The 19,240-nt window shown below is 35.3% G+C and overlaps 1 protein-coding gene across 1 annotated transcript in view; it reads left to right on the top strand.

The window, feature by feature from the left end:
• SLC16A7 (solute carrier family 16 member 7) overlaps positions 1-17,941 on the top strand; it is a 179,319-nt gene extending 161,378 nt beyond the window's left edge. Inside the window, exons 4-6 of the mRNA XM_061131060.1 lie at positions 801-944; positions 6,433-7,248; positions 11,337-17,941. Of these exons, the coding sequence (XP_060987043.1) occupies positions 801-944; positions 6,433-7,248; positions 11,337-11,608 (1,232 nt within the window). The 3' untranslated portion in view covers positions 11,609-17,941. The remainder of the gene's footprint in view (positions 1-800; positions 945-6,432; positions 7,249-11,336) is intronic.
• Positions 17,942-19,240: the final 1,299 nt, after the last annotated feature.

The following is a 19,240-nucleotide window of genomic DNA, read 5'->3' as shown; positions in this document are numbered from 1 at the left end:
ACTACCCTTGGTGGCCCCCTGATGAACAGGGATTGTTAAGAGACTGTCAGTATAAGAATCCTCTTTTCTAATATAATGAGATATGTAAACAGTTGGGATCTTAAAATTAAAAAATATGGTATTAAACAGTGGGGTATAATAAAAAGAAAAAAAAGCCAGCTTCAATTAAGGGCATATGTATGTGTGCCCAAACATACATTATTCCAGAAAATAAAATTCTAACAGATAGATAATTTACATAATCCTTAAATTTTTATTAAATAAATTTATCTGCATTTATTAAGGTATTTAGGGCTTCTCCAGTGGCTCAGTATTAAAGAATCTGCCTGCCAATACAGGAGACCTGGGTTTGACCCCTGGGTCAGGAAAATCCCCTGGAGAAGGAAATGGCACTTCTCGCCAACATTGTTGCTTGGGAAATCGCATGGACAGTGGGGCCTGGTGTGCTGCAGTCTATGGGGGATGCAAAAGAGTCAGATACGACTTAGAGGTTAACAACAACAACAAGCTTAGCTATGTCTAATTAAAAAGCTTTTCTGTCAGAAGTTGAATTATTATGGTCCTACCAAACTTGATATTAAACAGTTCTAATTTATTATTTTATGTGCTTGTAGATATATGGGTAAGATAACCAGTCAAGTGGATTAGAAAGTATTGAAAAGTTTTCATGTTGTTCTACATGAACTAATACTTTCCTTTGATCATTCAAATGTGCTTTCTCAACTTTCAAAATTAACAAATGTTATAAATAAGTAAAGAACCCAGCCACTGAATATTTCTTAACTTCTTCTCTACCTCAGGTCCCATAAGTAGCGTTTTGGTGAATAAATATGGTAGCCGGCCAGTGGTGATGGTAGGAGGTTTGTTATGCTGTTTGGGAATGGTCTCAGCCTCCTATAGTACCAACGTAGTAGAGCTTTACCTCACAATGGGATTCATTTGCGGTAAGTGAAGCTTTGTTTTCAGCTTATTTTCTTCTTAACAATTCTACTGTTTGCAAAGTTCTGTCAGAAGCATAAGCAACAGAACATTCTTATTTTCTTTGATTTTCTTTTTTTATATCGGATGCTATATACTTTAAAGGATTGTCATCTGGTATATTAAACTCCTGGCTATAGGCTGACCAATCAAACTAATTTCAAGAATTGGAAAAAGCAAGTTATCAGACATGATTATGTGCTATGATATAAATGTCAAAAAGAAAACTTCTTTGGTTTGTTTTTACTGTTTCAGCATTTAATCTTCAGGCCATGAAGGTGATATTGTGGACATAGACTCTCTGGCATATAAATAGCTTCATTAAAAAAAATTGCTTTCATTACTTATTACTATTAGTGTCTGACTGATCACTCATAATAGGTTAAAAATGGTGTCAAAAAGATGTTTCCTGGATTCACTGATTAGCTTTAACAATAGGATTGTTGCCTGTGTTCTGATTAGTGGTAGAGCTCTGCATGAGCCTCCCTACCTTTTCTTACTAAAGGATTCTATTTAAAAGCTTTGAAAGACACATTTGCCACTAAACACAAATATTTTAAAATGAGTTCCTGTCATTAGGTTATAGTTGTTTCTTAAGCATTTCTGTAGATTCTAGTTTACCTGAATATGCACATTTGGAAAATATGATCTTTATTAACTTCAAGAGCAAATTGCATGACACAAATTTACACTCAAAGTTTTAGAAAAATTAGACTTCAGTATATAAAGAAATTTAATTATTTCCTCTTGCTCACAGATAAAAGGGTAAATATATTTTTTTTGACTTTAGGTCAGTCTGACCTTGCATTAATGCATCATCTGATTGAAAAATGAGATGTATTAAAGCCTACAGTGATAGTGATGTTAAAATTTACTCTTTACATCCTATGGACAACTCTTCTTTTTTGACTTTGTAAGACATCTTTGACATTTTAAATGAGAATCTTCTTATGTCTAAGGATTGTCATGGTGGAGAGAATACCGTTTCCTTTGTGAAGAAATACTAGGTACAGCTGACCTTGAACAATATGGATTTGTACTGCGGGGGTTTACTCTGCTACCCAGTCCATGGTTGGTTGAATCCTAAGGCGAGCTGGCTGTAAATGATACATAGATTTTCAGCTGTGTAGAGGGTGAGCCTTAAACCCCACATTGTTCAAGGGTCAGCCATATTTCATTTGGCCATAGAATTCAGGCTGGGCCCACAAAGTCATGTATTAGGAAAAAGATGGTTTTGCTGTTACTGTATCATAAATATCAATTGTATTTTATGTTATTCTAACTTTAGTTCCATTTATTTGAGTCTTAAAGGCCCTGGTGCTTCTAGTCAACCATTAAAAATAACTATAAGAGATTTATCTTAAGTCATTATCAGCCAGTACTTCTTTGTATTTGAAATCATTCAGGTATAGCTTTTAAACCTAACTCAGCACATATTAGCTGTGTGATTGTGGATAAATACCCCTCCTTATGCCTCCATCTCTTTGTCTTTAAAATGGAAAAATGATAGCTCTTTCCTTTCGGAGGAAAAGGAAATATGTAGGATGAACCATATATTCATTTGTAAAAATGAACCATATGTTCATTTGAACCATATATTCAATGAACTATATATTCATTCATTTGTTAAAAAAAAATGAATATATGATACTTTACAGAGTATGCAGCATTTTGTCACTTTTAAATAAATACTAGCATGTAATAATCATCATCACAGCATCACTATATATCATCTTGGAGCTGTAGACCTCACTTGATTTTAGCAAAACCGTTTTTCGTTCTTGTTGAGGGAACTGGAATTTAAGAAGTCTAAGTATTTTGCCCAGTAGTACACATAGGTAAGTAGTTGAGGCAGACTTAGATCTTTCATTTCAAATGCCATGCTCCTTTTACCATGCCAGGTAGGAAATAGATGAGCACGAACTCCTAAGGAGAACTTGCATTAACACGTGAAAGCAAAATTCCAGGTGACAAAATGGGGGCAAGGGAGGAAGATGGAATAATGTAAAGAAATTTGAACCTCAAAACACAATTCCTGGGAATTTGAGTTCTTCCTCTTACAAGCTGCTGACAATAGTTTCATTACTTAGAAATTGGATCTATTGATAATTACACTCATTCTGCATATCTCACAAGTATGGCTGAGGTAGAATCAGAGAGCATACTACCCTGTCATTCTCCAAAGCTGATTACTGGTTCCTTCATATCAGTTTTTTGGAATTCAGTTCAGTTCAGTGCAGTTCAGTCACTCAGTCGTGTCCGACTCTTTGCGACCCCATGAGCTGCAGGCCTCCCTGTCCAGCACCAACTCCCAGAGTCTACCGAAACTCATGTGCATTGAGTCGGTGATGCCATCCAGCCATCTCATCCTCTGTCGTCCCTTTCTCCTCCTGCCCCCAATCCCTCCCAGCATCAGGGTCTTTTCCAATGAGTCAACTCTTCGCATCAGGTGGCCAAAGTATTGGAGTTTCAGCTTCAGCATTAGTCCTTCCAATGAACACCCAGGACTGATCTCCTTTAGGATGGACTGGTTGAATCTCCTTGTAGTCCAAGGGACTCTCAAGAGTCTTCTCCAACACTACAGTTCAAAAGCATCAATTCTTTGGTGCTCAGCTTTCTTCACAGTCCAACTCTCACATCCATACATGACCACTGGAGAAACCATAGCCTTGACTAGACAGACCTTTGTTGGCAAAGTAATGTCTCTGCTTTTTAATATGCTGTCTAGATTGGTCATCACTTTCTTTCCAAGGAGTAACTGTCCTTTAATTTCATGGCTGCAATCACCATTTGCAGTGATTCTGGAGCCCCCCAAAATAAAGTCAGCCACTGTTTCCATCTATTTGCCATGAAGTGATGGGACCGGATGCCATGATCTTAGTTTTCTGAATGTTGAACTTTAAGCCAACTTTTTCACTCTCCTCTTTCACTTTTATCAAGAAGCTCTTTAGTTCTTCTTCACTTTCTGCCATAAGGGTGGTGTCATCTGCATATCTGAGGTTACTGATATTTCTCCCAGCAATCTTGACTCCAGCTTGTGCTTCTTCCCGCCCAGCATTTCTCATGATGTACTCTGCATGTAATTTAAATAAGCAGGGTGACAATATACAGCCTTGACGTACTCCTTTTCCTATTTGGAACCAGTCTGTTGGTCCATGTCCAGTTCTAACTGTTGCTTCCTGACATGAATAGAGGTTTCTAGGGAGCAGATAGGTGGCCTGGTATTCCCAACTCTTTCAGAATTTTCCACAGTTTATTGTGATCCATACAGTCAAAGGCTTTGGCATAGTCAATAAAGGAGAAATAGATGTTTTTCTGGAGTTCTCTTGCTTTTTCTATGATCCAGTGGATGTTGGAAATTTGATCTTTGGTTCCTCTGTCTTTTCTAAAACCAGCTTGAACATCTGGAAGTTCACAGTTCACGTATTGCTGAAGCCTGGCTTAGAGAATTTTGAGCATTACTTTACTAGCATGTGAGATGAGTGCAATTGTGCGGTATTTTGAGCATTCTTTGGCATTGCCTTTCTTGGGATTGGAATGAAAACTGACCTTTTCCAGTCCTGTGGCCACTGCCGAGTTTTCCAAATTTGCTGACCTATTGAGTGCAGCACTTTCACAGCATCATCTTTCAGGGTTTAAAATAGCTCAACTGGAATTCCATCACCTCCACTAGCTTTGTTTGTAGTGATGCTTCCTAAGGCTCGCTTGAATTCACAGTCCATGGTGTCTGGCTCTAGGTGAGTGATCACACCATCGTGATTATCTAGGTCATGAAGATCTTTTTTGTACAGTTCTTCTGTGTATTCTTGGCACCTCTTCTTAATATCTTCTGCTTCTGTTAGGTCCATGCCATTTCTGTCCTTTATTGAGCCCATTTTTGCATGAAATGTTTCCTTGGTATCTCTAACTGTCTTGAAGAGATCTCTAGTCTTTCCCATTCTATTGTTTTCCTCTATTTCTTTGCATTGATCGCTGAGGAAGGCTTTCTTATGTCTCCTTGCTGTTCTTTGGTACTCTGCATTCACATGGGTATATCTTTCCTTTTCTTCTTTGCTTTTTGCTTTTCTTCTTTGCACAGCGATTTGTAAGGCATCCTCAGACAGCCATTTTTTTCTTTTTTGCATTTCTTTTTCTTGGGGATGGTCTTGATCCCTGCCTCCTGTTCAATGTCATGAACCTTCATCCATAGTTCATCAGGTACTCTGTCTATCAGCTCTAGTCCCTTAAACCTATTTGTCGCTTCCACTGTATAATCATAAGGGATTTGATTTAGGTCATACCTGAATGGTCTAGTGGTTTTCCTTTCTTCAATTTTAAGTCTGAATTTGGCAATAAGCAGTTCATGATCTGAGCCACAGTCAGCTGCTGGTCATATTTTTCCTGACTGTATACAGCTTCTCCATCTTTGGCTGCAAAGAGTATAATCAATCTGAATACTATTACAAATATTAAATACAAATATTTGTATTAGAGGTTTGCATTAAGTGTTTACACTCAGAACCCAGTGTCCTGGAATCTAAATACTTAACCAATTTGCAATACTGTTTCAAATTTGCATAAATCGGTAAATGCCAAAGAATTCCTACTTCTATAGATCCTAAATAATACAGAATCATGTATAGGCTAAAGGGGAAAGAGAGGTAGTTTGTATAAATCACTTGTATTTACTTTTTAAACAAACATTCATGTCTGTTGCCAAATAGTACCTTGATGAGCTCTAAGAAGTAATTCATTTCTCAAAAGCAAAACTCAGCACTGTCAAGGTGTCCCTAGACAGCAGAAACATTTGATCCATCTAAACAATCAGCTTAAAGTTATTTTTTAGTTAATACACATTCACCTCTATAGTCATGAAATGTGGAATGTGAGGAATGAAGAACATGAAATTAATGGCATGAATTGATTACTCTTTTTTATTATTTGCATAGCTTTGAAAGAAATAACTACAGGAGATCTAGGATTATTTATAAACCACAACCTTTTTAGTCTGTTCAGTCTATTCTGTACTGGAAATAAAGTATTCATGTTTTAAACACACTCTTGCCCTCAAGGAAGATATCTATTCTCTGCATGTGTATATAATGAGAGCGATTAGAGAGATTAATTTATTTGTGGAATTAAGTGATTATAACTAAGAACCAATGAACTGTGTTCCAATTTCAACCTATTTTCTGATTGTTGCAACATTAGAAGTTCTTGGTTTTATTTTTGTGTCTTAAAAGGAAAGGATTATGAAACAGTCATGCATCTCAGATGTCTAGTTATGAGAACCTCTTTGTTTTTTGTGCCATCTTATTGATAATATGTAATTTTTTAAATTTTTAAATTTTTTATTTACTGTGGGCTGTTGCCTTTTCATTCTGCCATCTCCACTTGAATGTACATCTTGACAAGTGATTTCTTTTGTGAGTGACATAATGCGTTTGTTTCTTCCTTTTGTTTTGTTCTTTTTAGGTTTAGGTCTAGCCTTCAACCTGCAACCTGCCTTAACAATCGTGGGCAAATACTTCTACAAGAAACGGCCTGTAGCGAATGGGCTTGCAATGGCAGGAAGTCCTGTTTTCCTAAGCACCTTGGCCCCTTTCAATCAGTTCCTCTTCAATACTTACGGCTGGAAGGGAAGCTTCATGATTTTGGGAGGTTTGCTGTTGAACTGCTGTGTGGCTGGGGCCCTTATGAGACCTGTTGAACCCAAAGCAAGTACTGAGTCTAAAAATAAGGTTGGTGTAAGAGAAACTGATTCCAGTATGGAAAAAAGACAAAAAAAGTTATCAGTTTGGGAAAAAATTAATAAGTATTTAGATTTCTCCCTTTTTAAGCATAGGGGATTTCTGATATACTTATCTGGAAATGTCATTATGTTTCTGGGATTCTTCGCCCCTGTTATATTCTTGGCTCCATATGCTAAAGACAAAGGAATCGATGAGTATTCTGCAGCTTTCTTGCTCTCTGTTATGGCTTTTGTTGATATGTTTGCCAGACCTTCTGTAGGACTTATTGCCAATTCCAAATTAATCCGACCCCGAATCCAGTACTTCTTCAGTTTTGCAGTGATGTTCACTGGAATCTGTCATCTCTTATGCCCCTTGGCTGAGGACTACACAAGCCTGGTGGTGTATGCTGTATTTTTTGGCCTTGGATTTGGGAGTGTTAGCAGTGTCCTCTTTGAAACTCTCATGGACCTTGTTGGTGCTCAAAGATTTTCCAGTGCTGTGGGACTCGTCACAGTTGTGGAGTGCTGTCCTGTCCTCCTTGGGCCTCCTCTTGCTGGTAAGAATATTTATCAACAAAGAAAGCAAATAGCATAAAATTAATATCCATTAGCTGAGACTTTCTTTGTAGTGTAAAATGTGGTTTGTAATAATAGATACTAATACCCTAAAAGACTGTAGATGTGTTCATTTTAGCCTTATTATGTATTTTTAATTTCCTAATTAGTCTATTTTAGACAAAAATTTCATTTATAGCCAGGTATTATGAACTTGAGAATTTAAATTAGACTGATACTTAGCATGATTTGCAGATTTTTACCTATATTGACTTGTAATGCTAAAAATATATCATAAAAATAAAATACCACTTTATCATTGGTAAACAGATTTCTCTTGTTTTTTAAAAATAAGTCAAAAATTTAAAGTAATGCTCTCAAAAGGTTAAAATCTGTTTTCCTATTGGAGTATACTGGTTATATTAATATAGAACTTGTTACATGCTTAAGGAAGGAATACGTTTATAATATCACTGATTGGAATATATCAATAGGAATAAAAGAATGAAGAGAAGTTCATTCAAAGTCATTTTCTTGATCAGATACTTATATCCCATATTTGTAACCTTTATCTTTAGATTTTAAGATCTAAAGTACTGTCAGAGATGACTATAAAAGTATCTGTGCTAAAAAAAAAAGTATCTGTGCTAAATTATCTAGTAGAGAGCCTGAGTAAAGACACATGTGTACATTTATTTTTGAAGTGGAGACTTTGTTTAGTCTTAGACTTACATGTAATAAATATTAAATACTTTTTGTTGGCCTGTCCTTTCTAGTAATCACTGTGTAGCATTGCTTTAATTAATGCTAAATGTAGGTATTTACTTAGACCTCTTGGCCTGCCCCTAATTGTCACAATAACTGCCAGGCCAAGCATGAATTTTTTTCTTGTATATAAAGTCAGTGTTTAAACTCTTCCTACATGACATAAAGGAATCATTTTGAAAGTGGGAAAATTCATGTTTAATTTATTACCCTTAAGGTGCCACTGACATTTACCTTTTGCTTTTTCACTTGGTCAGGAATGAGTGGTATAGTTGTTGACTTTTTCCTGTCCACCAGGGCTGTCATCTGGAGATGCCTAGGGTGGTATATCCCTCGATATAGACATGCCACGTCACACCAAAACAGTTTTCAAAGTGAATGAAGCCAGTAGGTCTTATTCATTTTGGTCAGTATATGTTATTATAAAACAAGTACAGTTGGCCTATCTTTTCATAGAGAATTAATTTTACCAAATGGGTTTTAGAAGTCTATTCATTAGCAATAAAATCTTAGTATCGACAGAGAAAATTATATCTCACCAGCCATAGTGGGATGAAAAAGTATCAAGTGAGGTCAGTTGACACAGTGGATGGGTGCTATGGAAATGGATGAATCTGGTTTGCCACTCCTGCCTGTGACTGAGACCTGTTTTAATACTTACATCAATTTCAGTATCCCTGAGCGCTGATTGTGTTAATGTTGCCAAACTGCTGCCCCCGTGGTGTCAGTGGCAGTAATTGATTTGGGGCTCATTTTTAAAGGTATCAGATTATATAGCCATAAAATAGTGTCCATTTTTTTCATCCTGTTTTTGACTCTTGATACTCCTTGGTATTTAAACTGTCTTCTCTGGAGCATACCGTCACTACGAGCATAGTGTCTGCAACATAGTAGGTGCTCAATAAATACTTTTGAGTGAATGGGTATTGCTGCAGTTACTTCCTATCAGTTGCTGCTGCTGCTACTAGCCTTGATAGTACAACAGTGATAGTAGAACAATAATAAAACAGGGGGAGCCTGACTTTTATTTTTTTCAACTTGAGCTTCCACTGCTACATCCAGAAAGAGCAGAGACTTTAATTCTGGAAATTATATCTGGTTTCTTGATGATGCTAAAAATTACCAGAACATTTAGAAAGTATGTTTATTTGGCAGTCCAAAGTGATACTAATTCTAATGGGACAAAAGACCTAATTTTCTGTATTTAGGAGTGTACTAATCATTGCATGAATAGAAATATTTGACTAAAGTTCAAATGGAAAATTAAATTACAGAATTTGGTTTTGTCTATGTATATATCATACTTACTCAAATAAGTCCATCCTATCATTTATCTAAATAATACAGGGAACTTTGTTGAAATAGATATGTTTCACAAATAACTAAATTTAATACTGAGCCACTAACTAGATTCTAGCTAGATTGAGCCACTAACTAGATTCTAGCACAAGCTGGAATCAAGATTGCCGGGAGAAATATCAATAACCTCAGATATGCAGATGACACCACCCTTATGGCAGAAAGTGAAGAGGAATTGAATAGCCTCTTGATGAAAGAGGAGAATGAAAAAGCTGACTTAAAACTCAACTTTCAAAAAACGAAAATCATGGCATCCAGTTCCATCACTTCATGGCAAATAGATGGTGAAACAATGGAAACAGTGACAGATTTTGGGGGGGGGGGGCTCCAAAATCACTGCAGATGGTGAGTGCAGCCATGAAATGAAAAGATGCTTGCTCCTTGGAAGAAAAGCTATGACCAACCTAGACAGTATATTATATAGCAGAGACAGTACTTTGCCAATAAAGGTCTGTATGGTCAAAGCTAAGGTTTTTACAGTAGTCATATATGGGATGTGAGAGTTGGACCATAAAGAAAGCTGAGCACCGAAGAACTGATGCTTTTGAACTGTGGTGTTGAAGAAAACTCTTGAGAGTTCCTTGGACTGCAAGGAGATGCAACCAGTCCATCATAAAGGAAATCAGTCCTGAATATTCATTGGAAGGACTGATGCTGAAGCTAAAGCTCCAATACTTTGATCACCTGATGAGAAGAACTGACTCATTGGAAAAGACACTGATGCTGGGACAGATTGAAGGCAGGAAGAGAAGGAGATGACAGAGGATGAGATGGTTGGATGGCATCACTGACTGGATAGACATGAGTTTGAGCAATCTCTGGGAGTTGGTGATGGACAGGGAAGGCCAGCGTGCTGCGGTCCATGGAGTTGCAAAGAGTTGGACACGACTGAACTGAACTAAATTCTAGTCAGAATGTTGGAAACTCTGACTAAATAAATAGGTCTGTTTCAGAATCACCTTGAATATGCATATTTTCATATGCATAATTTGGATTTGTGCCTACAAAATTTTGCCAATAATAACTATTGTTAAGAATTAGATGCTTGCATAAGCATGAGGCAAAACTAAATATAAACAATAAAAACTGAAGCTTGTTTAAAAGTCAATAAACCTTCCAATTATTTGGTACCAGGCTAGTTTTTCAATGTTCTCAATAATCAAATGGAGCAAAAACTTTCTCCCTGACTAGTTTGGCCTTAATAATTTAGATTTAGATAAAGTGAAAAACTATGATTAGTCCAAAAAGTGACAGGACACTTAACCAGGAGGTTTGGTGAAGTCATTTTACGGAGTAGTTAAGGATATGAGATGCAGACAGACTTTGGTAAGAGCCTAGTTTCTGCCACAGTTGCTATGTAATTATGGTCAAAATATGTCATAGTGATTTTTTTAAGGATTAAATGCAAAATTACAAATAAAGTGTTTAGCCTAGTGCTAGGTATAGAGAAGTCATTTAGTAAATATTATGACCCATTAGGAATCTCATCAAAGCCTTTGAATTTTCCCTAAAGAATGTAATGTGTACTCTTTATGGAAAAGATAGGAAATGTGGAAAGGATGAAGCAATCTCAATATATATGCCATAAATATATCCATATATATGTTTACATTTGTAAATATGTATATGTGTTTCTACATATGTAGGTTTAAAATGTATCTTACATGTATGTATCTATAAAAATATAGACAAATACATATATACCTATTTGTCTTGGTTGCACACTTTTATTGAAGGCAACAACTTTCAATGCATTTCATATACTGGTATAATAATGCAGTATGTGCCTCTAGCATGCCTTTACTATGTATATGTGAAAGTCATAATCTAGGATATTTTTTTCTTTAACTCTCATTTAGTATTAAATAAGAAATAGGTACACAGTGTGGAATGAATTTATTTGCAACTGTTATCATTTTAGGGCTGATTTATTATGCTGTCTTAAAAAACATTCTTTGTCTCTTAGGTAAATTGGTGGATGAAACTGGACAATATAAATACATGTATTTGGCCTGTGGAGCTATTGTGGTCCTAGCCAGCGTGTGGCTGCTCATCGGTAATGCTGTCAACTACAGATTGCTTGCAAGGGAAAAGAAGAAGAATATACATACCAAGGAGTCTCAAGAAACTGAACCCTTGAAGACATCTCAGAGTCCCAATGTTAATATCAAAAGTGGCGAAACTGAAACGTGGAAAGGAACAGAGGTTAATCCCTCAGAAAGAGAAACGAATATTTAACAAGAATCGTATCTCTGATTTCAGTATTCATGACTTTCTTAGGTGTATTTTTTTTTCAACATATTGGAAGATTTTTAGTTGAAATGAAGAGTCATAGTTAAGGATGGAGATGAGATTTTCCTTAACAACAAATTTTAAATGTTTGTCTTTAAAAACTTATTTGGGTAGTTAAAATTTGAGATTATGCATATAAAGAATTTATGCCTTGGGTTTGTGTCCATACATGAGTCTGGTTGTGGTGGTTAAATGATTTTAAAGTCTTCTGGTGACTTCTAGTCTTGGTTATAGAGATCTGAATTCCAAAATGCTGGTTTAAGTAGTTAGAAAGAGTATGTTTAATCCTATAAGAATACCCTATCCACATTTCATTTTTTATTCAATATTAAAGTGTGAAATGGAATTGAAGGAAATTAATTTTTTTTCCTAAATATCCTCACACACACCAACTTTCATACACTTAAGAATGAACAGACAAGGTATCTGGAGAAAAAAGACAAGTTTAAAAAGAATATTATCACTGTATATATATTTTTAAATCCATGGAGAAAAAAATGCATTATATCTGCATAGTACCTTATAGTGTGGATGTTAGAGATAAGAACATGGGTGAAAATGAGGGTGGTCTTAATTTGAAAATGTAATTAACTGCTGTAAACCAAAAGCAATTGCATATATGAAATAAATTTGGAAAAAAAGTAAAAGCTCTATTTTTTAGATAATTATTTCTGAGCCCTGTCCGATTTGATCCATGCATGCACATGATTTCTTTGAGGGGGGCCATCAGTACCTGGTGCTAGTGAATAGAACCCTCAAATAATCAGAAATTACTAAGTAAATCAAATTAAAAACTTAAATGACTCCTAGCAATGAGCCATATCTTTTGATTTGGAAAATCCAGAAAGTAATAAATAGAAACTTCTTTTAACCAAACTTAGTCCAGACTAGCTGTCTTACTAAGACACCAAAGTGGAACTCAACTGAAATCCTGGTTGACAGGCTGACAAACAGGCAGAGATTTCATTTTTCCCAAACATAGTGGTGAGAAGAGGGTTACGATTATGATTATTCCATCTGAGTGAAGCTAAGAGTGGAAGGTACTCACAATGAGCCCTCCAAAGCTCTCTCGTTTCCCTCCATTCGCCAACATGCAAAAAGCAAAAAACAAATCCAAACAGGCTTTTCTCTCAGCCACTGAAAATGTCTCATATTATAGGAGAGGAAGCACTAGAAATCCCACCCTCTACTAACTAGACTCTCTACTGCCTGTAAACATAACTAAACCAGGACACTTATAAAAGGCTTCTAGACCTGAAGGTTGTGTATGACTTTATATACACTTTTGAAGTGGAGATTTAGTTTATAACTTGATAGAAAGAAGCTTTAAATATGGGAACCCGGTTAATTTAGCAGTTTCTCATTTTCAAAACTATGTGAAAACATCTGGGACTGAATTGCTCTTGAATATAGAGGCATATGATAGATCTGTGAGTTCAGATCTAATAAATACCATTTTGAGTGGTTAAGTACTTTTAAACAAGAAACAATGCATGCATTAGGTATAAAGGTATAAACATTCACCTTTATAAATCTGAAGTTTAAATTAAGATCATGATTAATAAAAAACATTGAACCTTTGATTATTGAATATCATTCTTAAGAAGTCGAAAGGATGTTAGCATTCTTTCTTCTTACCATTGCAGTAGAGGCAGATGAATAAGCAAATAAGTATTCTTATTTCCTTTAAGATTGTGCTTAGATACCAAGCTTCTGTGATAATTAACACTAGGGATTTGATTTGTAAACTTTAGGCACTGTTTGAGCATGTAGCTTGTGTTTATCAAGCTGTATACAATTCCATATTTCATTTCACATGCACTTTTCCGCATGGAAAGGGTATTTGTATTTTTAAAATATTAACTGAAACAATATGTGCCAATACCATAGGTAAATAAATCAGGGAAATTGTGACAGTATATAGTTGTTTTTAATTTGGTTTCATTCAATCTTGAATCCTGAATGAGCTGTTTCATATTATTAGTATGTTTGTATTCAACTCTGACTAGTCATAAGAAATGTGACATCATAAACTGTGCAGTAGCTTTCCAATCTTAAACGTTTCCAAAAAAATGCCTTGAATTCTCTGAAGATACATATTTAATACAGATAATAGATCCTTGGGGCAAGTAATGATCATGGGGTCTTAAAGGGCTAATTTATCACCTGCCAGTGGGTGCATTCCAGTGGTTTTCTTCATGGAAGGAGGTTTATTTACTTGCTGATGAGGTTCTTGTCAAGAAAAAAACCAATTTTTATTTGTTCTATTGCATTTTGATCATCTTTTTAAATTTCATTTCTAACATTGATTGATTACATTAAATTGTTAAAAAAAAAAAAACCAAAAGAAAGGAAATTGAAATTGCACATTCAAAGCACATAATGTGAGGTATACAGTCATGCCTACCATCATACTGCACAAAGTTACAAGCATGCATCAGCTTAATTCTCATCCATAAATGTTGAAAATTAGAACACACTTGAACAGTGATATAAACACACTCAGGATTCAGAATTGTTCCAAGGTAAAATAAATGTTTCCAGTTGTTTACTCTCTCAAATCAGTTAAACTTGTTAGAATTTTTGCTGCTTGAACAGAATCTTTCAGAGATAGAGAAGAGAATACCAACCTAGAACATTTATTATTATAAAGCTACCTAAACGGAGTGGGAAATATAGTTGACTTCTGTGTCTGCAACAATGAGTGATTAGTGCAGAACACACTTCTTCCCCGAGGGAGTGACAGGTTTTAGATGTTCAAGCTATCACGAAACAAAGTCAGAAACCATTACAACCCCTTTTAGTCCATTTTCCTATTATGGAATTGTGCAGAAAGATTATCATAAACCTGGTTACCAAAATAATTCATGATCACTGGCTAGATTAAAACACCCAGTATTACTCACTGTTTAATCTTAAATATGTCTTCATTAATTTGTGAATGGAATACAGGGTATAGACATCTCTTGACACATGCCCATCCTCTTTTCTGACTTTTTGGAGCCAATAAACACATATTTAAGAGACAGTGGATCAGGCTCTAGTGCGCTTCACATTGGAGGACATGATATTTTCTCAGTGTGAATTGACTTGGCTCATAAATTTCACTTCGTTAGTATTAACATGTTAGTTGCTCAGTCAAGTCAGACTTTGCCACCCCATGGACTGTAACTTGTTAGGCTCCTCTGTCCATGGAATTCTCCAGGGAAGAATGGTGGAGTGGGTAGCCAGTTCCCTTCTCCAGGGGATCTTCCCCACCCAGGGATTGAACCCAGGTGTCCTGCATTGCAGGCAGATTCCTTACCACTGAGCCTACCAGGGAAGTGTTAATACCAAATTGTAATCACCTTCTTTCATGGAGTCTCCCCTGCTGCTGCTGCTGCTAAGTCGCTTCAGTCGTGTCCGACTCTGTGCAACCCCCTAGACAGCAGCCCGCCAGGCTCCCCCATCCCTGGGATCCTCCAGGCAAGAACACTGAAGTGGGTTGCCATTTCCTTCTCCAGTGCATGAAAGTGAAAAGTGAAAGTGACGTCGCTCAATCATGTCCGACTCTTAGCGACCCCATGGACTGCAGCCTACCAGGCTCCTCCCTCCATGGGATTTTCCAGGCAAGAGTACTGGAATGGGGTGCCATTGACTTCTCCGGAGTCTCCCCTAGACACTAGAAAATACATAGAGTAATTTGGTTTGATATATTTGAATGTGCACTTTAAAAATTTAGGTATTTTTACTCATCCATCTCTGGCTGTACATGATAGTTTAGGATACAGGGGAAAAAAAGAGTGTAAGACCTATGATGTAAATGTAAGTTTTTACATTGATGTTATAAAATGTAGAGAGTTACTTAAAAGTTAATTGAAACATATTTTCTATCCAAAAATACCTTTTAAAAACACCCTTACATGTACAGTGTTGCAAGCTCTTGCTATAAATAATCGTAATAATTTAGGTTCAAATTAATAGGGGAAAAGAATGTAAAGTGGAAAGGGAACAGATATTCATTTATATTTCCTGCATTATTCCTATTAAAACCTTTTAGTATTCAAATCAAATCATAGGTATTGTCCTGATATAATAGATGAGTGAAACAAAACAAAAAGAGACATACCAAGAAGCTCAACGAATTACCTAAAGTTAAAAAGGAGTATGTGACTGAACCAGAACTAAAACTCAGGTTTACATAAAAGCAGAAAGAGTCCCTAGGGTGTTCCCTGCCATACTGCCTGCCCATAGTAGCTATAGATACAAAAGTAGATAAATGTAGATAGAAAAAGATTAAACACTATATCATAAACCAATGAGACTATGATTTAATTAGTGTTTATTAAAGACTGCATTTGCCATGACCTGAATATATGGTTTCAAGTTGCCTACTTTTCTACCCAATGCAAATTATCCCAAACAATGGTAATGATTATATAATAGCCATAATTGCTTCAATGTGACTTTTTTTGGAAAAAAATAATGAAACATTTATAGTACTCAGGTATAATGTATTTTCCCTGAGGTTGGGTTTAGAAGAAAAATGCTATTTTCTTTATGGATAAGTAATTCCCATATTAGTTGCTATTTATTATGACTCAAAAATAAAAGTATTTACTATGAAACACTACGTTCAGAATTATAAGTGATTCTTATACGTGATTCTCACTTATAAGATTATCTTAGTGGTGAAAGTCTCTCAGTTGTGTCCGACTCTTTGCAACCCCATGGACTGCGGCCCACTAGGCTCCTCCGTCCATGGAGTTCTCTAGGCCAGAATACTGGTGTGGGTAACCGTTCCCTTCTCCAGGGGATCTTCCCAACCCAGGAACCCAGGTCTCCAGCATTGGAGGCAGATTCTTTACCATCTGAGACACCAGGAAAGTCCAGGATTATCCTAAGCTAACAACAATTTGTAAAAAGCTTATGAGATCCATAGATTTGGTTCATCTACACAGAATTATATTTATTTACACCACTTAATGCAACTGCCCCTACATGGTAACTGATTCGTGAAGTTTTCCTGGACATCTGTATTGTTGTTCTCCTTTCTGTCCCTTTCTTCTAGAGAACAAATGCCATTACTTTTGTCTTCTTCTTCTAAACCTTTGGCATCCGTAGGATATTCTCTTTAGCTCTGTTACAGATGGTCGTCATTTAGTTGCTAAGTTGTGTCTGACTCTTAGTGCACATGTTGCATTTCTAATGTCTTACATCTTTCACAGTCCCTCATGCTACATCTGGTCTTACTTGGTTTGCAGGAATGACTATATTCCTGAAGTCAACAGTGATACTTGTGGCTAAAACCCATCATCTTCACCAATAAGGGAACTCATGTGAGTGTAGTCTTCAGGTTTCCTGGATGAGGAAGGTATTTTGTTGCTATGAAACTTCCTTATACATGATAAATATATCATTAAACATGACTTTTAAGAATCTAGAAAAATAGATCATCCTGTCCTTGACATTTACTATTCTGGATGCTTCTAACTTTCTTAAAGTGCCTGAAATTTTGAGAAACAAAGCTTACCATCACAACATAGCATCGATATGTCACCCTGTAGGCTCATGGGTACCTCATAACAACTAGATTCTCCCCATGACAATTCACAATGCCCAAGAGCATCAAAATCATTGAGATAAAAATTGAGATGATAATATATTCATTTTGCTTGATTTTAGATTTTGATTTCCACATATTTCTCAAGTGCATGATCTCATGTTTGAGAAATGCACTTAAAACCTGAAAAGCTCAATTATTAGTAATTAATTATAATGCATATGTAATCAAAATCATAAACTATTTTTATTGACGATTTTTTAAAAATGAATAATTTTCTGCGTTCACATCCTTCTTCCTAGTTCTGATTTTCTCTTCATTGTTATCAAATTTTAGAGTTTGGGTCTGAATGCTTCGTGAGGTCCTATGATCTTGTCTGTTTTAGTCTTATTCTTTGTCTTCATTCTATCTCACATATGTGCAGTTCATGAAGGAATTCTTATAGCCATTGGAATCACAATTTTAGGTCTCTACCTTAAAAGGAAAAGGAGTATTGCAAAAATAATTCTTTAGTGGAGCACATGAAAAAAATTTTAGACCAAATATTTCTCCCAATCCCGTGCTGTGTACCTTCCCCCTTTTTTTTCTATGATGATTTTTTAAAATAATTTTTAAAAATTATTGTTCTTTCATTAATTATCATAATTTCTAGGTCAAATTCTATAGCATTTTTATTTGATTATGGGCATTTTTAATATAGCATTTTTGTTTCTTTGGTGAGTTTAGTTATACTTACCCTACTTGTATGACCTTCCCGTTTTTCAGGCTTTATGTGTACTTGTTAATAAGATGAGTAAAATTTAGGAGTATTTCAGTAGGCAGTGTAGTCTGTGATCCCAAATTCACTACCATATCAGCAAATACTTTTCTTCACATGGTAAAAAAAAAAGAAAAATTTTGTTTCATTGTTTTAAATTCAAATATGGCAAAATAAGCTAGTCAGCTCTGTGTGAAAACATTGGTATTCAACATTATACTAAGACATATACTTATATATGTATATCTATCATATATATATATGATAGATATACATATATGTATATATATATATCAGTAAAAGGTTCTGTTCAGATGAACAAAAGAGTGGGATTCTTATCCCATATGAATTTCAGGGTGAAATTTTGAAACATGTTCTCATGACTAAGAGTCTTATTTTGAGTTTTTAGTTGTTATTTTATATGATCTAAAAAATGTTTTAAAGTTAGACTCAGTTTATATAATTTGTTCATTTAAGTACAAGTTTCTGATGTATTATTTAATGGACTTTTTCTGCCACATGCTTTCTATTTCTAACTAGAGCATGAAATTTCTGGATTTGGTGAGAAAGAACATGTAAACTATAGTGTTTATTTTCTAAGCATTAGATGCAATTATGTTTTGATTTTTGCTGTATTTTTATTTTTATATATTAAAGTTAGGTTTGTTAGGTATCTGCATTTTGACAGAATAAGACTAGAACAGATAAGGTCTTTGCCTAAACATATATTTGTCCTCTGAGTAAATGCAGATTTGGAAATAAAAGCAGGTCTTTAACTTCTAATTCACTTTTTTTCTCCATCAGTCACCCTATTTGTAATGGTGAATTTTGTAGACTGAACATATATTTTCCTGGAAACACATATTCTAACCTTGCTTGCTAAGTTCTTTATTTCCAAAATGAATACATTTCTCCTAATTGAACCATACTTTGCAAAAGGATGTTTATAAATGTAATTTGAAAAATATTTGCTGATTCCCACAGCAGATAAGTCTAAGTGAATTGGACATAATAAATACTAGGATGAATGATTTTGCACAATATCTATTGTTATAGAAATATGTGAGTCATTAAAATAATACTCACCATAACTTGTTTATAGAATCCATGTGTCAATATTCCATTAATTCTTTTTATTTTGCTTATATTCGTGGTTTGTTTTAGAAGCATCATTCGCTTACTTGTTTTCTCAAGTATAATGCCAGAACATAGAGTGTACAACATAAATTTGTTAAATTACTAATTTGTGAGAAATTTTTGCTATTGTATATAACTTTGA

The sequence above is a fragment of the Dama dama genome, chromosome 3 (assembly GCF_033118175.1).
Source record: "Dama dama isolate Ldn47 chromosome 3, ASM3311817v1, whole genome shotgun sequence".
Taxonomy (NCBI): Eukaryota; Metazoa; Chordata; class Mammalia; order Artiodactyla; family Cervidae; genus Dama; species Dama dama.
The sequence above is the reverse complement of the archived record's forward strand: the minus strand, read 5'-3'. Positions and strand labels throughout refer to the sequence as shown.